Genomic DNA, 27,540 nt, shown 5'->3' with positions numbered 1-27,540 from the left:
CATACTCTCTGCAATGTGTTACAGTCTCTCTCTTCCATTGGGGCAGAAGGACCCATTCCATAAGACTCCCAGTTTCCATTTTCAGCAGTCAAAATGTGATTTTACCGAAATTGGTAACCAGAACAAGGAGCTTACACAAGCAGCTTCTAAATATCTGTGCCCAACAAATGGGTATACACTTTTAGATTCTTGAAAATTTTGCCTTTAGGGCCCGGCGCGGTGGCGCAAGTGGTTAAAGGTCCTCGCTTTGCACGCCCGGGATCCCATATGGGCGCCGGTTCTAATCCCGGCAGCCCCGCTTCCCTTCCAGCTCCCTGCCTGTGGCCTGGGAAAGCAGTCGAGGACGGCCCAAGGCTTTGGGAACCTGCACCCGCGTGGGAGACCCGGAAGAGGCTCCTGGCTTCGGATCGGCATAGTATCGGCCCGTTGCGCTCACTTGGGGAGTGAATCATCGGATGGAAGATCTTCCTCTCTGTCTCTCCTCTCTGTATATCCGCCTTTCCAATCAAAAAATAATAAAAATAAATCTTTAAAAAAAAAATAAAAAAAAAAGAAAATTTTGCCTTTAAATATGCTGTTGTATTCAAAGCCTCTCATTTCTCTACCCTCTCTTACCTTTTGTAGCTATAGCTTCATTTGCAGCCTCACTGGCAACTTCAGTTCCATTCTGCTGCACTGTTAAACATATTGCTTTTTTCAAAATTGGCAGGAACGATGTCTCCTTTTCCCATAATCATGAGAGTGAAAGTGAAGTCATGCAAACTTCTGTTTTTCCAACCTATGAGATTTGATTATCTTATTCATAGTGAGTTGTATGTGTGTGTGTGTGTGTGTGTGCATGTTAAGGAACAAGAGATTTTAGACAATGGAATATTTTGTTACCTGAAGTTATATCCTTCCAACCCCCTTTTTGTCCTCCCTACTCTTGGCTTTCAAACTATTGCTAAAATGACCCCATTCTAATACAGTAAAATAAGACCAATTAATCAATCTTTTATTGTTTAGACTTTCAAGGATATCAGGATTCTTATATTTAACAATGAGAATCATGCAAAAAATTGAGTGAAGGTATAAGAGATAGAACTAAACTAAGACCAGGTTATCCCCTTGGATGTACTTCCTTTTATTAAAATTCAAAGAATGGAATGAGTTGGTCTTTTTGGAAAGTAATTTGTTTCTCTTCAAAGACTGTGGAGACAGACTCTGTCAAGGAAGAGCCCTCTGATTAGAAACCTTCTAGTAAATGGAGCCTTTATTTAAAATTAACCATAAATGAAATCATTTTCATCAGAATACCCTAGAATTGAGGTAATGGCTAAAGCTACCCTATCCTTGGTTATGAATTTGCCCAGAATTTTAGTATCTGCAATATTCCCAGCATTGTGGGTAGAATGAATGATGATTTGCAAAGAAATAATAAAAAAAAAAAACTACATACAAGCCTTTTTAGATACTCAGGCTCCAGTAAGGTAGCCCAAACTGACCAAAAATGCTATATAATGTCCATGACCATTGCAACTATTTTTTCTTTTGTTGGGTCCTACATTGGCTTCAGGATTTATATATGTCTGGGAAACTGACACTGCAAAGTTCTGGCTTGTTCCCTACCCTGATGTTAAGGGATAAATATAGATCCCAACCACTACAGAAATTTGGCCAGGATTCCAAGGGGTGTGTGTTTGAGGGGCAGTGACTGATGAGGCTACTCTGACATGTGGGCTAGAAAAGGTTTCTTTATGTGCAAGACCCTCTTTGGGACTGGGAGGAGCAAAGCAGGAGCCTGGCCCCTCAATTCACTTTAAGAAGCTCATGAATTGTCACAAATAAGGAATATTGTAGGTGGCTTAGAATACGTGGGGGGGGGGCAGGCAGAGGGAATTTTCCTGACACCCTAGATCCTTTTGCATGAGATCAGCCTTATGAAAAAAGCAAGTTATTCTTGGCCACCTCCCCCTCACCCCCAACTCCCACCCATGCCCCACCTCCTGCACACAGTGATATCCAACTCTCAATTGAGAAGAATATGACTTAAGATTTCCATTGAGCCCATCATATCTTAGGCACTGAAAAATGGAAAGGGGTGGAAAGACACATGGAGGGGGGAGGTGAGTCGCTCATCCTTGTGACCCAGAATATCTCCCCCCTCCCTGTAATGATGAGCTTGCTTTTCCATAAGGGCTTTCCCTTGATTCAGGGAAGGGGCCAACCAATGAGAGAGGAGCATGTTAGATTATTTTGGGGAAGGGTTTATGCCAGGAGGGTTCACTTTTACCAGGCGCCAAGTGTCCCCAGCAACCAGTATCTCTTGTACTAACAGAAGCTTCAGGACTCTCACCCGCTTGTCTGCCTCTGTCGTGCCTTCGCCCACTGAGCAGCCATGAGAAGGCAACTCCGCTCCAGAAGGGCTCCGGCCTTTCCTTACGGTTCTCGCTACAGACTTGTGAGTCTCAGGGAGCAGACTATTTGCTGCTCCGCTTGTTTTTAAGGGGGTTGGTTGAGGGCTGCATAGGCCTTGGCTTAGGACTGTCTCTCTTTGGAAGATAAACAGTCAAGTTCAGGGAAATTTGGCATTTCAAGGAGTAGTGACTCCCAGCATCACAGGACAACCTAAGCTGCTCATTGGTAGAAGCAAGCCCCTCTTGAGGAACAAAGCTATGGGAAGGGGAAATTATCAGAGAATAAGGAACTTTAAGTTCTTTTTGGGAGTCTATAATTTAAACAGATGTTTTGGATTCTGGGAATACGAGTTTCATTCTGATAGCAAGAAATCTAGATAAGGAAAAGTAGAAATGAAAGGTACTGCCTACCCAGCTGTTAGTCCTTTTAGTTGGTAGCTTCTTAGAAACCAGCTGTTCTTTTTCTAAAGCAGAAAGTTCAAGCTATAGCTAAAGTCATAGACTCTTTCATTATGTAAAAGAGGCTCAGAACACCTGAATGGCTTACTAGTATTAGAGGAGCCAAAGTGAAAATGCAAGTCTCCTTGATTCTAATCTTATGCTCTTTCCACTCTATTTTCTCTATGTGAATTTCTGTGTTCTTGATCTGTCACCACCCATTGCCATTTTGCCTACTACCCCACCCTCACCTCACACACACACACCTTTGATTTCATGAGTTATCTTCAGGGTGTATTACAAACTCACTTGATCCAAAAGTTTTTTGCATATGTCACACACAGTACTTTGGACCCGGGTTGCTCTTAAATCGTCACCATAGAGAATTTAATTTGAGCTCTGGAAGGAAATAAAATTGGATCCATTTTTCTTTAAGTACAGCCACTTACACAACTAGAGAGTAAAATGAAAATTGTCAACGGCCTGCAGAAGAAAACAGGAATTCTTCTAACCCTCTCAACCTGCAGCGGCTTACCGTTTGCTTTCTAGTCACCATTTATAGAATCTTTCTCTTCACATTGTCAAAGCCTCTTGTAGCTCTCAGAGTAGTCGAAATCTGTAGAGCATATGTAACTATTCCTTATTTGGCTTCTTTTCTATGCAATGTTGCTAAGACATTGCGTGTAATTTCAAGTATCTGTCAATGGTTTGGATTTTGAATGTTATCAAGGGAGCATGTAATTTGTACTACATCAAATTGAAAATGAATTATTTTCTGTGATTGTGTGCTAATTTTTCTTAAAATTAACCAGTCGTTCCTATATTTATAGAATGTTATTCAATGTAGGGCACAAATTTATCCTTTGGGTCATGCTGTTTGTTTATATATTTGTTTGTATGTTTATATATTTAGACTGCTCAAAATGGAGCTACCCTCTGTCCTTCGGACGTTTCCCTTTTAGGGAAACGTGATGGCCCTAGAACACACTTGCCACATCCCTGCACCCTCACTCACACAACTAACACATGAGGATATTGCCACTTCAGAAAACTAAAAAATAACAGACCCTTGAGGATAAGCATTCTCAATGTCAAAGGATCTCCTACAGTTTTTTGCTAAACAGTTACACAAAAGTGGATTTTAAAATACGGAATTTAATTCATGAGAAACTTTCTGGGTAGACCTCACTCATTCAATGTAATATTCCACTATACCTGGCAACAATCAAAAAGAAAAAAAGTTATTGGAGGTTCCCAAAGGCTTAGGCAGTATAGGAGGTGTGTCAGGAGGGTTGGGGCTATCAATGGAACTAATCCTAAGAAGATTAATTACTCCCAGGAGGACAAGGCTTTAATAACAAGCCATTTTTAATGGGATCATCAAGAGATCTCATGTCTACAAATAAGATAAGGCCAAGGCCAAAGCCAACTACTTCCTCCACAGAGCAGAAATGGAAGGCAGGTATTAGATAACAAGTTGAGAAAAGGAAGTTGTCCAGAAAATATAAAAGAAGGACAAATTCCTCCACAATGAAATACACTTAAAATTCTCTGTGATTCCCAGGTACAGTAGATTCTCATAGCCATAATGACCACCTATTCTAATACAAGAATGTCAAGCTTAGGGCCACAGGCTCTGTGACATCATCACTCCAGATTTTAAGTAATGCAGCTACCATCAATATTTGGTCAGCACCCATTGGGTACCTAGCAATGGGCTTCACATTACGTACGGTCAGTAAGGGGTTAGAAAATACAGACCTTTTCCCCACATGATGAAAATACAGTTCAAAAGACCCAATATGTACACAGGTTCACACAACAAGTGAAAGAAAGTGAAAAAATGTATAAATATATCCATCATTGAGTGACAAATGTGTTTTATTTTCCCAAGCCTTCTACTGGGAGTTAAAGTCAGAGTCAGAAATCCTTTATTATAAACACCTACAATCTGTTAGAAATACAGAACATAAAGCACTGTGCATCATAAACCTGCTAAGTTATCTCTAGCTACCTTCACTTAGTGTGATGGACAGAAACATCATTATCCAGACTATCAAGAGACATAGGTTCTGAGACTGTCAACTCTGTCATTAACTTGCTGCATGGTTCTGGCTAGATCCTGCTGCCTCTCTGGGCCTCAGAGTGACAAGCAAATCTTGAAGGTCCTAATTAGTTCTGAGACGGTGTGTGACGTAGAGATATATATTTGGACAAATTAGAAAGCAATTCAAGAGTGCTTATAATCAAGAGCTAGATAGTGCCAGGCAGGCTGAATGCTCAGAGTGGAGCCTTGTCATTCTGAATCACTCTTAATGATACTGAACAATTCTGTTTTCTGACCCTCCTCATCCCAAAGACAGAATGTGGAGCTGAGTGCCCTCTAAGTGGCCTTTGAAGAATCAGGCTGGGAGGGGCAGCATGGAGCCCCTGGTCTCTAGTATTTGATGCATCTGACCCCAACAGGTGCATAGGCCCCACCACTCTTCAGACTTGGACAGCAAAGAGAAGGAGTGTGGCCTTATTTTCTCCTGCTGCACTGAGCCTTGGCAAACTCCCCAAAGAGCAAAGATACAACTCCCCAGCCTGTGACTGAGAGACATCTGAAAAAACATGTAGTGAAGCCTGAGTTTTTCCCTTTTTTTTTGGGGGGGGGGTGGGTAGTAGTGGCAGTTAATTATTTTAGGACCGCGCAGAGAAGATCTTAATTTAAAATCTCAAGTAATGGCTGTGATCAGTCAACAAATATGTGCTGTGTACTTACTACATACACAATATGTATGTAAGCAGCCTTTTTAGCCTAAGGTATCAGTTGGGGTCCCAGCTTCAACTGAGCTATTCAACAAGCTTAAGACAGGAGGAAGTTACAGTGAGGGCAGTTGTCAGAGATGTGGCAAATAACGCCCTATCTCTTGATTCTTTGGGGAAGGCAGTCTAAGTTTTGAGGAAGGGTGCAGCAGTTGCCCTCTCCTCCTGATGTCTGTACCAGGCTATTTTTAGATACAATTTGGGATGGTGAGGTTAAGCAGCTGGAAGTGTACAGAGTGTTAGGATGAAGCTGGCTTGGATAGGAAGTTTGTCATCACGGACAGGACACAAATATCTAGGACAACTCCATCCTCTAGTGTAAGCTCAGCTCTGGCCTGACAAGTCAAGATGAAGTTAAGCAGGAAGTCAAATCCTGGGAACAGAGATGGAGAAGAATCCAAACACCTGAAGTTGAAAATAAAACTTGCACCTCCATGGAAAGAATATTAAGTCAAAATGGGTCACTAAAAAGGATATTTTCTCCACAAAACAGAACAAAATTCTGCCTCTTATAATAACAAGTATGTTTATACTCAAATATACCAAATGTTGAGTTGTTTTCATTTCTTTTTGGTTGATGGGATACGCCATTGGAATTTTTTCAAAAGGAGGGGGTGTGTTTGTTACTATTTCAGGATGATCAGGATGAAGTGAACCAGAATTATTTGGCAGATGAAGAGGAAGAAGCAGAAGAAGAGGCTTCAGTAATGGTGGTATCCAATTTGGAGGACGAGAAAGACGAGGAGGAGGAGAAAGAAGAGGAAGAAGAGGAGGAAAAAGAGGAGGAAGAGGGTCAGAGTCAGCCAACAGGCAATGCCTGGTGGCAGAAATTACAGGTCTTGAATGAATACCTGTGGGATCCAGAGAGAAGGACGTCTCTGGCCCGAACAGGTCAGAGTTGGAGTAAGTCCCAATCGTCCCAATGCCCCAGTCTGGTGTCCTTTGCTTTTGCTGTGGCATCCAGGGATCCTTTACCACAAATGGATGGCCTTGTCAGCAACCTCTTCTTAGCATTTCATGTAAAGGCACTCAAGCTTAGGAAAATGTCTGGACCATGGACAGATTGCATCAGAACAAACTGCAAAGCTATGAATAAACTTGGATTGTGTAACTGAAACCTGCTAGGCTCACTCTCTATTGCAATATAGACAGACAATGAGAATGAGTTGAAAAAGTACATGCCTTTTCTTAAGTTCCAGCCCTGTCATTTTCAATCCATGTGACCTTGAGTTTGTCATTATACTCTCTGAGCCTGTTTTCTCACCTAGTAAATGTCTGATATAATCAGCATGGTACCCCCAATGAGACCTTATAATTATAAAGTTGAAATTGTTATGCAGAAGGCTTTTTCTAACACATGAAACCCAAGTTCCTAATAATTCAATCAAGAATTTATAAAACCTCTTAACTTCATCGTAATGTCAGATAAAGGCAGCCAGGAAGTTTTTTCTTGGCCTCTTGCTTTAGTCTCCTCTGTAGAATTGGATTTAAAAGAATTGTTGCTAGAAATTAAGGCTAAACCCCCACATTGCTTGATCAATGCAGAATTTTATTCCTCAGCATTTCCTCTTTTAACCACATATTGCCACTAGTTTTACTTCACAGCTTCCCCCCCCCTCACTTACCCTTCCAGATCCCTGCCCACCTCTAAAACTGTTGTTTGTATTCCTTCTCATCAGATTTTCTCCTGCAGTAGAACTCACACTTGCTGCATTCTCTGCACAGCCCAGAAAAAAAGAGCAGCTGCTGGTTTGGAACTCAGTTAATTCATAGGAGGGAAAGAAAGAGGACACCATGGATGAAATAAGAACTCTTTAGTGCCAAGAGTCTAGATTGCCAAAGTTGGTAGCCATGCCTTCCAAAACACTCTTTGGATGAAAATTCTCTCCTTCATAGTTACTGTTGCTAATTCAGCTCAGTTAGGGTGAAACAGCCGGACCTCGTTCCTGGAATTAGGAATAGCAGGTGTGAGCCTCTGAACAACGCCCATCTCTTGTTGCTCCTCCTCAGTTCCCAGTCCCACCCATGCCCATCCCTCCAACTCTCAACTGGAACAAATGGGCCATTTATGAGGCATTCCAACATACTAGGAGTTGCAGACAAATGCTGGACACTCATTGGGACTCCAAAGGGATGCAGCTGTTCCTCCCTTGCCTAAGAGAATCAGAAAAAATAGTCTTGTGCAGTGCAAAATGTGATCATGAGAGGAGAAGCTATACATTAACCCCTAAACTGGCACTCTGGAACTTCAACAGATGAGCTGATCCAATTTACTCTTATGGAGGACAATTCATAGGCCAATTTGTAGGTATGAGAAAACAGAGTTCAAGTGTTCAGGGAAGATACAATAGTGGAGATACTGCACTGTAAACCATAGGCAGACCTCTGGGTTATGGAACTAAGGAAAGAAAAGAAATTCAGGCCTCTTCTTTTGGACCACCACTGGGCAAAGGAAACATAGTAATGTTAATGACCAGACCATAAAGCAAGGTGAGCAAGGTTAGTAAGATGTCCATTTGAACATTTTCTATCTCTGTCTCAGTGTGGGTATCAACATGTCTAAAATAGTCAGCCAACCTAATAATATAGGGGTTGCCTCCAGGTTGTTCCTTTGGTAATTTGGCAACAAGCTCTACCATTAGGAATTATATATTGTTTTATTGCCTACTGGCAAGAACTATATGAGGTAGTAATATTATCCCCATTTTATAGATACAGAAACTAATGCTTAAAGAGGGCAACTTGTCTAAAGTCACATAGCTACTTTATGGCAGTGCTGGGATTCAAACCCAGGTTGGATTAACACCAAATCAGTTCTCTAGCCAGAATATTGAACCATCTTTCACGAAGTCTAACAACGAAAAAGGCCTTCATGAGTACAGATTTAGGACTTGATAGAATGTTTTGGTGGAACGATGGGCGATTTGGGAGCATTAGTATTTGGTGGGCCACACCTGGGTGAGACAATCTGGACAGAACCCTAGATTATCTAGAGGAATGGTCCAAGTAAAAGTTGGATATCTGTATTAGAAAGGGTTGGGAAGACACTTGGTTCACATGTGCTTAGTGTTTCCTTGGGACTGACTGAGGTAGTCTACAGTAGACTCCAGAGTACCACATCTTACCTCTGAGCAAGGCTAAGAACTCACTGCTAATGCCATTCTCCCATCTATAGCTTCCTGGACACACATGCTGGGGGAAAATGGAAGATACCTTCATCAAAAGAATGTACCCATGTTCTACTGCTTTCCCTGCATCATTGAAACAGAGTCACTTTTTCCTCCAGAATGGCCCCAAAAGTTGATCCATTGCTAGGATGGGAGTGGGAGTGCAGGAACGGAGGAGGAAGCAGAGGCCATTAGGACAGCAATCAGGCAATATCCAATACCACAGGCATATGAGCACTCTTGTTCTCCAGGAACTCCAACTGAATCATGTGTTCATGATCCAGCTCTGCTTTAGGTTATCTTGTAAAACCTAACGTCTCAGTTCCATTTCTATTTGGATTATGTTTTTTTTTCTCTCCCTATTTCCACTCCTTTTTTTATGGTTAATTTCATTTGGTTCATGGTTTAAGAATTACTATTTGGATTCAGTTTTGGATACAGCAGTTATCTGCTTCATTCTAGTTTCTGGTTCATGATTTCAATCAGATCTGTAATTCTGACATCATAGCCCTGCTGTGAGCAGAGCCAAAACATTGCTGCTTGAGGAAGGATCCCCAAGGAGGCCTTGAAAAGGGCTGCTTGGCAGTGATAACAGTCATTCACATTACTTGGTGCTCCTTAATCATGAAGCAAACTTAGTCCTAATACAGATCACATTGGAGAAATTCATATAACTATGCTAATATCAGTATAGTAATAATAAGAGTGATGATGATTGCCATTTTATACAGCACTTGGTACCTGCCATTTCTGTGTTATGATGTTCATGCAGATTTTTAAAGACTTACTTACTTTTATTGGAAAGGCAGATCTTTACAAGGAAGAGAGACAGAAAGATCTTCCATCTGTTGGTTTACTCCCCAAGTGGCCACAATGGCCAGAGCTGAACTGATCCAAAGCCAGAAGCCAGGAGCTTCTTCCTTGTCTCCCATATGGGTGCAGGGACCCAAGGCATTGGGTCATCCTCCACTGCTTTCTCAGGCCACAAGCAGGGAGCTGGATGAAAAGTGGAGCAGCCAGGATATGAACCAGGGCCCTTTATGGGATCCTGGAGCTTGCAAGGGGAGGATTTAGTCAATTGAACCTTCACATGGGACCCCTCTATGGACTATTAAATGCCAAGAAACAAGGACTATCATTGTTCTTATTTTACAGATGAGGAAATTGAGACCAAAAGAAATAAAGACAAACATCATGGTCAAGATTAAACAGCTAGAAAATTAGGATAGTGAGAATCAGGCACGAGAAATGCTGCATTTCAGGTATTTTTTAAAGTGTTGGTTATTCAGGTATTGATAAGGATCTGAAGTATTGCTAAACTAATCTCCATTTACCTATGAAGAATTAGGAGTTCATAAAGGATCTATAAACCTGCCCAAGTTCAGTGGCAATTGTCAATGATTAAATACCACTTCTTCCTCCTCCCTTCTCCATCTTGCATTAGTGTTCTTTTTGAAGAGCAGGACCACTTAAACTTTTTGAAAGATGGATAATATTTGAAATAAATAGGGTAAAACTTCACTTTGCCTTGATCAGAAGCAAGTCCAGTTGAAATTAATCAAAAGTTTGAATTATAGACTATGTGACAAGAAATGCTATTTTCCTCACTTTCAAATACATATAATCACTGGAATCAAGCAGCTAGGACTCTTCAGCGCATCTGCTTTTTAATGAATAGTGAAGAATGATTTGTACTTAGGACATCAACCATTGCCCAAAGGACTCTCAAGCAATTTGCCTTCTTCAGTACTCCAACCTCTATTCTCTTACAATTTCGTTCATGGTCATCATTTGCACAGCAAGCCCTTCCATTGGAGATGCTGTAAAGGTAAACTACAATCAGACCCCTGATACAATCCACAGGATTCCAAATTGGTGAAATTTAAATAAGTAAGGGCATACTGTATCTGGGAGCTTTGTTTTTTAAAGTCAGTTTGTGTTTGGTTCATGAATTCAAGTGGCAGTCATGGCTTTTTTGCAAGCACTGACCAGTGTCACCTCTGATTGATCTGCAGGCCTGATCTTAGTCATTTACTTCCTCTTCTATGCCTCCCTGGCTGCTGTGATCACCCTCTTCATGTACTCTCTACTTCTAACCATCAGTCCATACCTGCCAACCTTCACTGAGCGTGTGAAGCCTCCTGGTGAGTGTACTCAAATGCCCTGTGTTGTCAGAACTTGCTGGACTCTAATCTGCTTGCACAGCATGTTCAGCCTCAATTAACTTTGGCTCTTTCCGGTAATGACTTAGATTCAATTATTAAGAGTAAAAGTAAAATGGTACTTGGCAAATTATGGTCCTTTTCATTTTGATTGCCTGGGGGGAAACGGTTTCATCAAAATCAATACAAAAATTATCCCAAGAATGGGTTAATATATCCAAAACCTATTTTTGTTGCCAGGAGTTATGATCAGACCCTTCGCCCATAGCCTTAACTTCAACTTCAACGTTTCTGAACCTGACACTTGGCAGCATTATGTGATTAGCTTAAATGGCTTTCTCCAGGGTAAGTAAGTTCCTTGGAATAATGGAGAGCTCTTTTGAAAAAATAATGAGGGGGGGGAATCCAAAATTCACCTGGCTCAGAAATCCCAGTCTTAAATAACCTTAACCCACTGTGATCTTATATACTTTGCATCCCACTCAGCACCTGTGGCTACAACCAAACATGCTGTAGCATGTGACTGTACATTGCCTTGAAAGCATACAAGTCACCCACCAGGAATAAAATAAGGGCTTTTTTTAAAGATTTATTTTATTTTTACTGAAAAGTCAGATATACAGAGAGGAGAAGAGACAGAGAGAAAGATCTTCCATCTGTTGATTCACTCCCCAAGCAGCTGCAATGGCCGGTGCTGTGCCAATCCTAAGCCAGGAGCCCACAACCTCTTCCAGGTCTCCTATGTGAGTGCAGGGTCCCAAGGTGTTGGGCCGTACTTGGCTGCTTTCCCAGGCCACAAACAGGGAGCATGATGGGAAGTGGGGCCATCAGGGTTAGAACCGGTGTCCATATGGGATTCTGGGACATGCAAAGTGAGGACTTTAGCCACTAGGCTATCATATGGATCCTACAAAACACTTTTTGAAATGGAGAACTTGTTTTCTCTTCTTGAATAGCCTATAGCACTTATTCACATCCTGGGCATATCCAGGTGATTCAGAATAATCTTTATAAAAGAAATTCCCAGGGGAGAGAGTAATGAGAAAAGGATAATGATCTCCAGATTCCTATCTTCTATACTTTGTCAAGATAAGAGCTTGGAGAAGGGCTAAATGGAGAGAGCAAGTGCATTTAGCAGCATTCTGGAAAGGAGTTAGAGGAAGAATCCCTGGGTGTAAATCACTTGATTTTCACATCTTGATTCCAAATATTTGGAAGATTATAACTCTATAAGACCATCAAACATGTTTTGAGGACCAAATGAATGGCTTTGTGGGCACCTTTTTCACAGGATAAATGCTCAGCTTATACATGGAGCATGCAGGTTGTGTATTTATCAAACTTTCAAAGAACAGCTCCTGTGAGGCTTGCTTTGGCACCGCTAATATTTACGTGTGGGAAAAGAATCTCAGTCAGATTTGCTTAGTTGTCCTGACCTGGCTTAAATTGGGAGTGTGGTAGGAATAGCTAGTAGAATGTACACTGAATTAGGAAGAGATTAATCTCTAATCATCAGTGAGGAAGTATTACTTAAATGTATAATTGTGAAATTCATCTTTATCCCTGCATAGTACAGTTGATAGTCCCCAATTTTTTAAATGGGTAAACTGAGACCCAGAAAGGGTACTTGGGCAACAGAACTACGATTTGAGCTGACTTCAATATTCTTGACACCCTTGCTACTCAAGTGTTATCCAGGTACCAGAAGCAGGGCATTACCTGCAAGTTTTTTTGAAAGGTACAATCATAGAGCCCACTCTAGACCTGCAGAGTCAGAATCTTCATTTTAACAAAATCCACAGGTGATGACTGAACCTGAGACTTCAAGAAGTACTGCTTTTTCATAATTCTATGCTATTGCTGTATGACCATGAGTTAGAAACTCGGCTTTATATAAGTAATGTTCAATGTCATTTTAGGTAAGTCTGAACTTTTAGTTCCTTACCTGTAAAATAAGGATGATAGGAATTCAATCTGTGTTCATAAAGTTTCATTTAGGGCTACAAAATGTTTTGGGCATCATACCCAGAACAACAATGTCTCTTTTTGTTGCTGTTGTGAAATGCTCATGAGCTATTGCAAATGTATGTTACCAAAATCTCTGCTGAAACAATCCCTCCAAGCTAGTAGATAGAGAAATACCAATTTTAACCTGATGCAAGAAACATTAGGAAAGGTGCTAGACTTTTAGCCCCTAAGAGTAGATAATATGCCCTGCTAAAAAGGAGCACATCTCTGAAATAGACATCCCAGAGTATCAGTTTCGTTCCCATGAGGACTGGGATTTTGCAATGAAGGTCAACTCCATGTCATATTATTTTTAATATGACAACCTCAAAAGAAACAATGAGCACATGATTACACCTTCTATTTAGAAAGATATTATTTAAATGTAATTCTTGTTCTAAAAAAAGAAAGAATGAAACAAAGCCTTGAATTGAATGCAGCTTTATCAAAGGAAAAACAAAGGCAAAGCTTAATGGAATATATCTAGTATATCTAAAATTCCCGATTGTATCTTCATAATATGAAACCCAAGACACAAACTTTCTAGATGAGAATCTAGCGATACATTTTGAATTTTCTTCTGGTGAATCACAGGCATACAGCCTCCTCTGAAAATCTGAGCTACTTTGAACTAAGAGCCATATCTAGCAGGACTACCTGGGCTTCAGCATTGAGAACCAAACTAGCAATAAAACAGTCATTTCCAAAGCCCAGTTTTATAGCATCTGGTCACCCAAAAAGTCAGCACACAGCCCCTTTCACCTTTTTCCCTAATACGTCTATCTTGGTCACATGTTACATTCCACTCAATGATAAAGGACCCTAACTTTGAGACCCTGTGCTTTAGGTTATAACGACAGTCTTCAAGAAGAAATGAATGTAGATTGTCCTCCGGGGCAGTACTTTATCCAAGATGGCGATGAGGATGAGGACAAGAAGGCCTGCCAATTTAAGCGCTCCTTCCTGAAGAACTGCTCTGGTCTGGAGGATCCAACTTTTGGATACTCTACTGGACAGCCCTGCATCCTCCTAAAGATGAATCGGGTACATGAGTCCTTGGTATTTGGTGGTAATAAGCATACAAGTGGGGTAGGAAGAGACATGGTCACTCCTTACTCTTTGGACCTGTTTTCATGCATTCCCATAACATGGGTTTGACTATTTTTACTGACATCATAAATATAGGCAAACAGACCTGTTTATTCCTTTTTCTAACCTGAACACTTCCTATTACTATTCTCTCCCACCCCAATTCTGCCCTTCATGGCTTCTGTCAAGGATGAGGTCCTGAACTGTTTAGAACAAGGGATTGTCATAGGAAGTAGAATGGGAGACAGTTTTGTAGCGTAAAAACACCTTTTGCTTCTCGTCTGCCAAGCTTTCATTGAGGCAGAGTCTTATCAGGCACACTGCTCTTGCAGAAATCAGAAAGTTTTTTTAGATTTTCAGGCTTATCCTGATTCAGTTTCCACTGTGTGTAGAATTAGAATATAACCATGACTAAACCAAGTGGCACAGCTTTGAAGATGTTTTGCATTTTCTGCTGCTTGCAATGTTTCAGAGAGCAAACTAGAGGAAAGATGACTCAAAAAAAAATTTAGAAAACCTGTATTTTTACCATTACTTAAAAAAAAAAAAAAAAAAAAAAAACACTGATTTTTCTTTGGATAGATTGTAGGCTTTCGTCCTGAGCTTGGAGATCCTGTGAAGGTTTCCTGCAAAGTTCAGGTAAAGTATCCATTTGAATAAGCATTAATAACATGTCTGTTTCGTGCAAAAGAGTAGCTGATTCTTGCAAGTATTACATGTAGATGGAAAATTATGGAAAAGGCTAATCTTGTCATAACTGCATCTCCCTTTAGTGCAATCAAGCAAGGCCTCTTATTTCCAGAAAGCATTCAATTCAGGTGTGTTTACACATGCAATGTCTGTGTGTGTCGTGTGTGTGCGTATTTACATCTGTGAAAAGCCAAAGACTGAACCTAGGCTAGGGAACACAGCAGGGAACAACAAACTCTCAAGTTATTCATTAGAATTCTGTTTGTACTTTTTGCTTTTAGTTCTAATTAGTTGTGTCTTTGAACTAAACAAACAGCCTTCACTAGTTGTTAGACCCTAATTTTAAAACTGAATTTAACATTTTGCGGCAATGACCAGTGACACTGGGTGTTGCAATAACAAATGCCTACAAGGAAAGCATAAACAGAGCTCCTATCTCTTCTGTCCCAATTAGCTTCTTTGTAGGAAAAATCTCTAAGTCTTGGTTGTGCTTCTTAAACTAGCAGTAGCTCCTTCCTATTCTATATCAACTGTCCCCTCCCCCAGACCTGGATAACTGCCTCAGAGGTGTACAAAATCAGGTAATCATATTCTCAGCATTAGAAATACAGTTCCAGGGGCGGGTTAACAACTGCTTATGACACTCTCGTCCTGACTCCCAGCATCCCGCTCATGTACACCCTAAGGAAGCATCAGGAAATGGTTCAAATAGTTGAACCCATGTCGGGGACTCAGATTGAGTTCTAGGCACCTGACTCCAGCCTGGTCCAGACTTATATATTTGAGGGCATTTGGGAAGCAAATTAGTGAAAGGAAGATTTCTCTCTCTTCCTTTCAAGCAAAAATTTGAAATAAATAAATTTTAGACAAGGCTTCATGAGCTCCCTTAATTTAAAAATACAGCTTTAAGCTCCAGTCTTTATGGTGACACATCAGAAAACAACAAAAGTCAACATTTGTTGAGCCAATATCCCACAGCTAGCAAGCACCTATTCATTGATCACTTATAACATACCAGTTGCTTTTCTACGTGTTTGTGCCAAGTTATATATGACCCTGTCTCTGAAACTAGAACAATCAAGTATTACAGGTTCTATTAAAGGTACAAAGGGACACTGAAGAGAGAAATGTCAACTGCATATGAGAGGAGGTAACACTGCAGGTCAGCTTTGAAAGGTCAGTAGAATTTGTCCCATGAACAAGGTAGGAAGGACAATCATGTATGTGTAGGTGTAGAAATATTCCACCTGTGGGATGTGCATACAATCTGGTAGATTTGATTGCACAAGCTGTTCATGAAAAATAAGCTTCATTGCTTTTTAGAAGAATAAATCAATAAATCATTAAGACCAACTCCATCTTAAACTACCATATTAACTAGATTGAGTTCTGCTTGTAGTTCTCTAATGGAAGCTGTTTATTTTTGCAGCTTACATTGAACCTAGCTAAGAACTGTCATTTCAAAGAAAGAAACATTAAAAGTCTGTGTACATTCTATATAATAATCAATACAGGCCAAGTCACACCCACTTGTGGAAATCGAACTGGATGAGGTAATGACTAGCATAAATTATGGAGAGCTCAGTTAATACCAAGAGCAATTACATTACATTGACTGAAGTAATCATATGACTATAGTGAGTGATTTGCTAGTAGTGATGCACTATTTATCCTTATTAGCCCAGATCTCTGCTATTTAGGGTGTGCCTAATGCGTATACAGAAAGGGTAACCCCACCAGACATAATATGACGAGGGTAGACCTGTTTACTTCAACAATTTCCATTACTTGCATCTCTATCTCAACCTCATGACCCCTCCTATGTAATTAAGCTCTACAGAAAATGTGATCAGAGACATGAGTTTAAGTGAATGAAGAGTAGGCTGTGCCTGTGAATCAGGTCCCTGTGTCCCTGATCTGACTTCCAACAGAACCAAGTCTGCAGTGTACAAGTAGTGACATGGGGTTTATGAAATACATCTTTGAAAGAAGATTCATCTGTTTATTTGAAAGGGAGAATGGCACAGAAGGAGAGGCAGAGACAAAGAAAGAGATGGTCCATTTCCCAAATGTTTACAACAGCAAGAGCTGGGCCAGGCTAAAGCCAGGAGCCAGGAGCTCCATATGAGTCTCCCACACATGAGTAATAGGAACTAGGCACTTTCAGCCACCATCCACCCCTTCCCAGGATGCACTAGCAAAAAGTAAGATTGAAAGCAGAGAGTAACTGGGACTCAAACCAAGCACTTAAGCATGGAATACAAGTGTCCTGAGTCAGTATATTATAGTGTCTACCTCTAAAATGTGTTTCAAATTATACTTGCTTCACTTCAAAGACCCAGACTGTCTATCAGATCTAGCATGATTCTCTGAAGAGAGACTGGGATGCCAGACCCTTGTTCCAGAACAGCATCAGGTACTGAAGACCCGTTGGAGGAGCCCTTCTGTCTAGGTCCCCTAGAAACCAACATGGAGCCATACTGAGAACCTTTGGCCTCCTCAGCTCAGATTCTATTCAGTATTTTTTTTTTTTTTTTTTTACTAAAAAGCCAAAGTACAGCCACTCTGGAAATACTGTACTGCAGAATGATCACAGGTAACTCTGGCCCCTTTCTGTTTTCATGGTCTTCTCAGAACAGCTGGTTGTGGAGTCACACAATGATTTCACCTGATTTTTACAAAAGTCCCTTTAGTTCAAACTCCAATCCACTGTATGACCCCGCACTTGCATTCTTTCTGTTTTTTCTTACAGAGAGGTGATGAAAACAACATCCGATCCATCAATTACTACCCAGAATCAGCTTCTTTTGATCTCCGCTACTACCCCTACTATGGCAAACTGACTCATGTAAGCTGTATCCTCTTCAGTTTTTGTTGTCAGAAAGACCTCAAAGACAAAGAAGGGCTGATTGAGATTTATGAATATTAGGGAGCAGCAGGTAGTAATGGTGGGGTGAATAGCTGCTGACCATAATCAGGCTCTTTTCACCAGTTTCATCACAGACTTCCCATATCTGAACAAGCCTCAGTGCGATCTAACCCTTTCAATTTTTAGATAGGTAAATTGGGATTCACAAAGAGAAATTAAAATTAGTGGCAGAGCAGATAAGTTACTACCATTGTGCTCAGTCATACCCAAATAATCACACTTCCTTATTTCTCTCATTTGAAGCCTTGGGGAAGTGCGGCTAACTTGATAGATACTAGTTCTGGCTTGATTCATAGTCTGATAGCAAGAAAACCATATTACACTGAGTCACAATTGTTCTCCCCAGAGGATAATCAGATATTTGACAGTGACTTATGAGAGAAATGTGTAATTTCCCCACATGTTCATAAGGCAGGGAGAGTAGATCAGTTGCTGTGGCTATTTGTGACTTGGCAGCATGACAGTCAGTTCTCTTTGCGGAGGTTTATAGCTGATTACTTCATTTCTACCACTTTCCCCCACTTAGAATTAACTCACTATTCTTCCACTTACAGGTTAACTACACCTCCCCCTTGGTAGCAATGCATTTTACAGACGTGGTGAAGAACCAGGAGGTACCTGTGCAATGCCAGCTGAAGGGCAAAGGCATCATAAATGATGTCCTCAATGATCGTTTCGTGGGTAGGGTAATCTTTACCCTGAACATTGAAACCTAAGAACTTCAGGGGGATACTCACTCCAGTTCTGTTTCTGCTTTACTTCATGTTATCCCTGGAAGCACCTGAATTCTTCTATTAGGACACAGCCAGATAGATACCTAAAATAGCAGATCATCTTTCTTTACCTTTGACATGTGTATAAAAATATATTGTGGGAGTTGGTTGGGATTTTTAGAGGTAGTCTCTCCTGATGACAGACAGATTAATTTCCCTTCCCTCTACCTGAATATAAAAACCATTCTTGCTGCTAGAAGTCTCCCTAAGTGTAAATATAGTATTTGAGAAAGTTCACAAAACCCCTGGTCAGGAAAATTTCTATAACAATTATAAATTCATCATGTTTTCTAAAATATTATTGGTTTTCAACATGAGATTCCTTCTAACCAGGTTATGATCTCTCTTTTTTTTTTTTTTTTGACCTGTTCAGAAAGGTCCTTCTTTGGAAATCACCACTCACACCAACTCATAGGAATGCTATACCTATGAAACTCTATATCCAGGGATATTTAAAGAACTGGCTACCTTCCATAAACAGCTAAATATTGATTCAAACACTAGGTCAACATCAATTGGAATAGAAAGTAATGATAACGACACATTGTTCTGAGATGGATGTGAAGATCTTTTCTGTCTTATCCCCAGCTTTTTCGGAAGGTGGAGTTCACTGCAATTAGGAAGACCACTTAACATATGGATGGGATTAGTATTTGATTCCTTGCTGTGTCTTAGAATCATTCACAAAGGTAAACATTCCAGCAAACAGTTTTGTCTTGGCTTCTGGCAGAAGAGAAAACATAAGATTTCTACCAGCTAATTCTTCTTGGGCTATTTGTTTCACAGTAGTGTGATGTTTTTTGAGACCATTACTATTGGATGCACTGACCCTCAGCTACAGCTCTGGGGGCTGAAATCAGAATCTGCTAAATAATAGGTGACAAGAGAGAAAGCTCCTGTCAACCCATCCTGAAGTTAAGGTTCATTAGCACACCAGATTCTTTTGCAATTACCTTGAAAATGACTTAAAGTAGATGTTTATCCAGATGGTGACCATTACACTACTTCCGAACACCTCCACCAGGGGGAGGGCTGCAACAAGGAGAGGTGAGCATGAAAAATAGCATAGCATCTCGGGGTCCAAAGCAAGCTTAAGTGTCTTCTAGAAGCATCCAGAGCTTGAATCTCCTCTACAAGGTTTACTTTCTGCTAAAACAAGGCACTAGCAGTCTGGTAGTGAAGACTAGTGAGTAGACAAGCAACTGACTGCAACATAATGTGACAAGCATTATAAAATTAGTATGGGGAAATCCTGTGGGAACATGAGGAAAAATGTCTACCTCAAGATGAGAAAGTTGCAAAGTAAACTTCACATGCAAAGCTAACATCATGAAAAGATCACAGTGATTTTAGGTAACTGAGAAGTTCATATAACTGGAGTATTATAGGTTAAGGAGGATATCAGGGAGACTGGGTTAGAGAAATATTCAGGGACTGAAAGAGGACTTTGAGTTTTACCTAGCAGGTGAAAAAGGAGTCATTAAAGCATTTGAATCACGAAAGCTCTGTGATCATATTTACATTTTAGAAAAAACGCTTTGACAACTCCAATACAAAGGGTGAATTGGAGAGACAAGACTGGACAGTGGGAAATGAAGGAGAAGGAGGAGTTGAGAATGACTCCAAAATTCTGAGTGTACCTAGAACCCATGAGGTAGTGATGATGAGCAAGACTGAGAATTTAAGAGGAAAGCTGACTTGGAGAAGATGATGTTGAGATCAATTCTAGACACTTTCAGCTTGTGATTTCTATTGGTCAGTAGATGTAACACAAGGTTGGGAAGAAGGAACTCTGAAAAATAAGAGCATCATTTAGTTAAGTGAACTCATTTAGGAAATTCTAAGCTATCCAGTCTTGGAAATCCTTGCCAGTTATACGAATATACTACATCAATCAAGTCTCTACCACAGTGTATTTCCCTTGGCCTTGTGGCAGAAAGGATTGCTACTGCTCTTTGCAATCTCCTTTCCAGATACCTTTCAAGTCTTATTGGCAGAGGTGGGATGCAGGGAGTACTGACCATTATTAAAACGTGATAGGTAACACACAACAGATGATCTACAGAAAATACACTAAAACAGTGAAACTCTCTGCTATTAATCCATTTCCTTAACAAATTCAATTTTCAAAACTAACCTTAAAAATGAAAAAATACAACCTAGCCATTTAAAAAGTTATCTCAGACAAACTCTCAAGATGCAGTTATAAAAGACAATAGAACATTAGATCTGGAAAGAACATTAGAGAGCATTTAGAAGAACAACCTGCATTGCATCTGACTCCAGGTCCAGTGCTCTTTCTACTCTGAGCAGCTGATTACCAGGAAGTATCTTCTTTAAAAAAAAAAAATGAAGAATATCCCAAACATTTTGAAAATATGTCAAATCTGAGTCATAATAGCTAAAATTCATGGGAACCCAACTGGTGCTATATTTTATAAATACATGTTAAATATGTTGCCTTTTAAACAGACAAGGAATTATGAATTTTTTTGTCATACAACATTTCTCATTCAAAAGAATATATCATGTCCACAGTTTCAAAGAAATATTGAAGGGTGCTAAGACAATTTGGGTTGTCAGGAAACTGAAAGATAGCTCTATTATACAGAACTGGATATGATAATATTTTCATTAATATTAGATTCTGACTGTCCAATAGAATTCAGACGATTAATTTAACCAGGTTCCCATACTGTGCCATATCAGGATGTGATTTGTCTGTCATCTTTGGTAATGCACTTGTTTTTACTTGATTGTCAGTGAGAAATACTACTTCCAAACGCCTTCATAATTTTGTCAATGATATACTATGGTTGCGATTTTTCATTTTCCAACCCTCTAGAATCATGATCCTAAAGTAGCCTTTCTTGGACGTCTATTTGCTGGGATTCTTCATGTAGAAAATGTTTATATTGTCTGAAGGAGTTGCTGACAACAATAAACTTAAATAAATAAGAAAGCTATAATTTCCTCTTTCTAGACTACATCACTGACTTTCCCACAGGCATACTGGCCAAACATAGGTGGAAAACTTGACAACTGCCAATCTATTCGTTGAAAAGTGTTTTTCTTCTCTATCCTCACACATAATTTTTCTACTCCTGGGGTTTGGCTACAGGAGAGGGAAAGTAAACGGTGTCTTACTTCTGGGCATTTTGCCCTTTGTGGTCACCCTGCTCCGGTTTCTTAAAAGACTGCTTTGTCAGACTATCCATTCCTCATCAAGGTTGAATCCTGGTATAATTCATTCTGCTTGTTTGTATAGGAGAGATATACCAAAATAATTTCAAAGGTGGGAGGATGGAACTGAAATCTAAAGAACAACTATGAACATTTGATGAAAGCCTGATTATGTGATTTCAAGGAACATTTGGCTATTAACTGTCACCCAGAGCAAATCTCCAGTAGCAACTACAAATAAAGGGAAATATTTTCAGTCTTTTATGCAATTCAGAGGCAAGGCAGGAGTTTTCTTGGAAGCTGTCCTGACATGAGGTCTACTGGGGGTGTGGGATGAGTGGAGGGTCTTAGGATTCCAGTTCATTTCCAAGTAGCTTGGTTCCTCTTTAATTTTCTTAACTTCCCACTTACACTTTTACACAGAATAACATAATTTAGCCAAATCATACAGAAATGTGATTTATCTTGTGTTCAGCAAGCGAAATGCACATGTAGGTATTTGTGTATACATGGCATGGGGAGAGAAGGCAGATAAAAGAATTGGAGACAATGGGCAAGGGAAAAAGAATTGAAAGACCTGCTTCACAAAGTTCTTTAAGTGCAGGACAGAAGAGACGAAGCATTTCTGGAGGTTCCAAAAGGGTTATGAGGAATATGACAGACTGTAGAGCAGTTTGTGCTCCAAAATGAATATCATTGGAGGTCTCTGGATGGCCATAATATCAGACAGGGTCCCAACAAAAAATATATAGCACATGACAAAATAAAATACAATCAGCCCTCTGTATCTGCAGGATCTGCAACTACGGATTCAACCAATTGTGAGTTATGAATTTTAAAACTCTGTACTGAGAGCCCAGCACAATGGCTCAGTGGCTAACTCCTCTCCTTGCATGTGCTGGAAATCCATGTGGGCGCCAGTATATGTCCTGGCTGCTCCACTGCCTATCCAGTTCCCTGTTTGTGGCCTGGGAAAGTAGTGGAGGGTGGCCCAAAGCCTTGGGGCCCTGACCTCTTCAGGGAGACCCAGAAGAAACTCCTGACTCCTGGCTAGCACATCAAGTGATGCCAGGCTCTGCCTGCTGGCTGCCCGGCAGCGAGTCTTGGGGTTTTAGGGTATGTAATTGCTGCCTAGGGACACCCATGAATAAGGCTAGTGTGAGTGTAGGTGAGGGATGAATTCTGGGTGATTCCCAGCAACGGGGTCACAGAACTTTCTGGCAAGCATGGGGACTGAGACCTGGTGGTTTGGAGGGGAGAGTCCATAAGATCTGTTTGGGTCAGACTGATTCACTAGCCCACATGGGAATCCTGAGATGGGCTGTTAGCATAGAGCATCACTGACTGCCACACACCAGTCCACATGAAAGCTATGGATGGGGGCCTGTCTGGCAGGGCTAGGTACCAGTACCTGACTGAGTGGTGGAACACTGAATGGGTCATACTTGGCAGAGTCAAGACATTAACCAGCACATAATAGAACCAGGTCTGGGGGTAGATTCTGTGGGGGAAATGTGGGCCCAACCCTGTAGAAATACAAGTCTTCTTGCTTGTGATCTGGGAAAGCAACAAATGACTGCTCAACTCCAAGGGGCCTTGAACGCACATGGGAGACCTGGAGGACGCTCCTAACTCCTGGCTTTGGACCTTCCCAGCTCTGGCCATGGCAGCCATTTGAGGAGTGAACCAGTGGATAGAAAATCTCTCTGTCTCCACTCTGTAAATCTTCCTTTCCAATAAAAATAAATCTTTTTTTTTTTAAGATAGAATCGGTTAACTGATGAGTAGATAAAGAAAATGTAAAATGTGTGTGAATTATTTTTTTCTCATCTACTAACTGAAATTTTCTCCTTTTTCAATTTTACTTTTCATGATACAGTTTCATAGGCACAGGGATATCCCCTTCCAACTTTTCCCTCCTCCCACCCCCTTTTTCTCCTTTATTATAACAATAGTATACTCTTTAGATATTATTCTTTTAAAAAAAAAGGGAAAATCAGGCACCATGGCACAGTAGGCTAATCCTCTGCTCTGTGGTGCTGGAAAACCTTGTGGGCATCAATTCATGTCCCAGCTGCTATACTTCCAATTCAGCTTTCTGATACGGCATGGCAGGGCAAAGGACAATGGCCCAAGTGCATGGGACTCTGCCCCATGTGGGAGATCTGGAGAAGGACCTTCTCCATCTGTAAAATCTGCCTTTAAAATAAAAACAAATAATTCTTTTTAAGGGGCGGGGGCAGAATCTGCCACTTGCAATATGGATAAAACTGGAACAAATCATTTTTTAAAAATAAATTTATACTATTTTTGATGATGTGAATAGGCAACTATGCTGGAGAAATTAGAAACCTCATATGTATTATGAGGGAATGTAAAATGATGAAGCCATTTTGGAATAATAATGGCTTAGCAGTTTTTCAAAAATGCATAGTGTTCCCATAGAAGTCACCAGTTTCATTTCCAGATATGCACAAAAGTAATTTAAAATACATGGACACACAAAAATAGGCATACAAATATTCAAGCAGGAAATATTCATAATAACCCAAAATGGGAGAGATTAAAATGGACAACTGGTGAATGAATAAGCAAAGCATAATTTTATTTATTTGGCTATAAAAGGAATGAAATACTGATTCATGCTATAGCATGGCTAAAGCTGAAAACATTATGCTAGCTAGATATAAAAGGCCACATGTTGTATATAATTCCATTTATTTGACGTACCCGGAATAGACAAACCAATAAAGACACCAGATGGACTGATGGTTACTGGAGTTTAGAGGGAAAGGGAATGGAAAGTAACTGTAGATAACTTCATGTGAAATGGGCCCTAAAGAGGTGATCAGGCTGTAAGAACTGCTCCTTTGTCAAAGAGATTAAAACCATTACAGAAGAGACACCCAACAGGGCTTGGTTAGCTTGCCCTCTACCATGTGATGATGCAACAAAAAGTTCCTCATCAGACCAAATGCTTGACCTTGGACTTCTCAACCTATAGAACTATGAAAATGCATTTCTATGTTTTACAAATTACCTAGCCTGTGGTATTATGTTACACTTTGTTGTCGCAGCACAAATGGACCCAGACAGAAATTGCATTTCTACCATCCACAATATTTATTATTATTACCATGAATCCCATTTATGTATACGTTGTAAAGCCCATAACACATTATTTTTGCTTAAGCAGGCTTTTTAAAACTAAGATTTATTTACTTATTTATTTAAAAGGTAGAGCATAAGGGAAGGAGGGGAGAGAAAGTGAACACTTCCATTTGCTGGCTCATTTCCCAAATAGCCACAATAGCAAGAGCTGGACCAGGCTGAAGACAGGAGCCCAAGACTCCACCCAGGTCTCTTATGGGATGGGCAGGGACCCAAGGACTTAAGACCTCCTCAACTGTCTTCCTAAGGTACACTACAAGCAATCTGCAACAGAAAAACCAGCAAACAGGGATCAAACTGGTACTCCAGTGCGGAATGCAGCCATTCCAAGTGGCGGCTTAACCAAGTACACCACACCAACCTCTCCAAGGTTCTTCATTCTTTTATGTAGATCTAGATTTTCAGTAGGCATCATTTTCGTTATGCTTGAAGATTATTACTATTTTTTATATAATACGGAACTGCTGATTGCGGTTTCCTTCAGTTTTTGCATGCCTGAAAGTATTTTGCCTTTGATTTTTAAAAATGTTTCACTTGTTTGTTTATTTGATTTGGAAGAGTGAAAGGCAAACAGGAGTCTTTCATCTGCAGGTTTAATGCCTGCAAGAGTCAGGGCTGCACCAGTCTAAAATGAGGAGTCAGAAATCCAATCTAGGTCTCCCACATCAGTAGCAGAGACTGAGTCACTTGAGTTACCACCTGCTACCCTTCAGGAATGCATTAATATGAAACTGAAACAAAAAATAAAAGCCAAGATTTGAACTCAGGCACTCCAATATGGGGCTCAGGTGTCCAAATGATCAGAGAGCAATAAGTTGATTCTTTTATCTAGGAATGCATCATATGTTTTGGGGTTTTGTTTGTTTGTTTGTTTTGCCTAGCAATGACATGGTATGTGCTTGCCTTTCTTAACCACAGGATCCATGGTCAACATTGCCATCTGAAATTTTACAAAGCATTTGATCAATTGGCATGTGATACCATAGAGCACTGCTTTAGAACAGGGAATTCATTTTACAACAAACAAAATACAGGAATAGGCCTTCTGATGGTAAGGTCTACTGGTCCTGTATAAAACCATTCAGAACACTGATTTTTTTTTTTTTTTTTTTTGGACACAGTAGTATAATTGCCTGCTGAAGATCAGCTGGAGCATCAACTCAAAGGCCATACAGGAGGATCAAGTCCTGTTCCCCAGAATTTAGTGTATTTAGTGGATCAAGGAGTTTGATGTGGCTCAGAAGAATATTTGGGTTCAGAAACAAAAGGGTGAGAGCAGGAATAGGCGTAGCTACTATCACTATTATCACAGTTATTATCACTACTAGTAACATGTTGAGGGACGTTGTGCTTGGCAGCTCTGCTTTGTGCTTGGCAATTCTGAACTTTCAAGACTAGAGACTGAGGTCCTGAACCTGAAGAGAACTCACTCTTGCACAAAGTCTCTCAGAAGAGGCAATACTAATAATTCTTTGCTGTGGGAGTTGCATGTGTATATTACACACTGGATTCTCATCACCAAATGTTGGTACTATGTCTCTCACGATTCTTTTTTAAAAAAAAGATTTATTTATTTTTTTACTGGAAAGTTAGATATATAGAGAGGAGGAGAGAGAAAGACAGGAAGATCATCTGTACGATGATTCACTCCCCCAGTGGTCGCAATGGCTAGAGCTGAGCCAATCCGAAGCCAGAAGCCAGGAGCCTCTTCCAGGTCTCCCATGTGGATGCAGGATCCCAAGGCTTTGGGCCATCCTCTGCTGCCTTCCTGGGCCATAAGCAGTGACCTGGATGGGAAGCAGGGCTGCCATGGGATCCTAGCAAGTGCATGGCGAGGACTTTAGCCACTGGGCTACTGCTGGGCCCCTCCCCACAATTCTTAACAACCGAAATATCTGAGCCAATGTTGTAGTACAGCAAGTTAAGCCACTATTTGTAATGCTGGCATTTCATATTGTAGTCAGTTTGAGTCCCAGTTGCTTTTCTTCCAATCAATTGCCCTGTTAATGTGTGTCTGAAAAAGCAGCAAAACTTGGGCCTCTACCACTAATAAGGTATACCAGGATGAAATTCTGGCTTTGGCTTTAGCCTGGACGAGAACTAAGTGCTGGGGTCATTTAGGGAGTGAATCTTCCATCAAACGGAAGATTCCTTTGTCTTCCTCGCTGTCACGCTGCCTTTCAATTAAATATGTAAGTAAATAAGTCTTATAGACAATATCTTCATATAACTACCAAATATATCCTGGGAAACAAAATTGCCCCAAATTAAGAACTACAGACCTAACCAATATTTAGCTATAGTTTGTCACTGGCACTTGGGAATTTTAATCTTGTATAGAGTGATCAGGAGTCAAGAAAAGTGACCATCTTAATGCGATCCATTGAGTTATTACCAGGATGTAGGACTACTGTTGTACGATGAAAGAGGAAGTGATTGTGAGGGGATCAAGCACTCTCTGAGTAAAGCAGCTGCTAGGTTGGCTTGCTGCTCTGTCAGACATTTGGCCAGCGAGGTAACAACAAGCTCAGATGACCGCACATAGGTTAGGCACAGGCAGCGTAGCCACGGTCCACACGGTGGCAGCTCCCACATCCTTAACCCCACAGGACAACACCGAGACACAGTGGTGAGATGACACATGATGTGATGGTAGTTCATCCTGTCATGGACAAGTGCATTTTGGATTCCATCCATGTTATATCGTCCATTTAACTACACTAAGGA

At 40.5% G+C, this 27,540-nt stretch overlaps 1 protein-coding gene across 2 annotated transcripts; it reads left to right on the top strand.

Annotated features, from left to right (window-relative positions):
* Window positions 1-2,293: 2,293 nt before the first annotated feature.
* ATP1B4 (ATPase Na+/K+ transporting family member beta 4) lies at window positions 2,294-18,811 on the top strand. 2 transcript variants are annotated; one of them, XM_040999692.1, is made up of 8 exons: window positions 2,294-2,440; window positions 6,278-6,545; window positions 10,825-10,953; window positions 11,212-11,316; window positions 13,826-14,022; window positions 14,650-14,706; window positions 17,510-17,605; window positions 18,241-18,811. In XM_040999692.1, the coding sequence occupies exons 1-8, from the start codon at window positions 2,378-2,380 to the stop codon at window positions 18,400-18,402; spliced, it is 1,077 nt and encodes a 358-aa protein (XP_040855626.1). In that variant the 5' UTR covers window positions 2,294-2,377; the 3' UTR covers window positions 18,403-18,811. The 2 variants fall into 2 exon arrangements, with proteins under 2 accessions (XP_040855626.1, XP_040855627.1); XM_040999693.1 differs by having other exon boundaries at window positions 2,321-2,440; window positions 6,278-6,533.
* Window positions 18,812-27,540: the final 8,729 nt, after the last annotated feature.

This window comes from Ochotona curzoniae, unplaced genomic scaffold (genome assembly GCF_017591425.1).
Source record: "Ochotona curzoniae isolate NIBS_2020 unplaced genomic scaffold, NIBS_Ocur_1.0 scaffold_1852, whole genome shotgun sequence".
NCBI lineage: Eukaryota > Metazoa > Chordata > Mammalia > Lagomorpha > Ochotonidae > Ochotona > Ochotona curzoniae.
The sequence above is the reverse complement of the archived record's forward strand: the minus strand, read 5'-3'. Positions and strand labels throughout refer to the sequence as shown.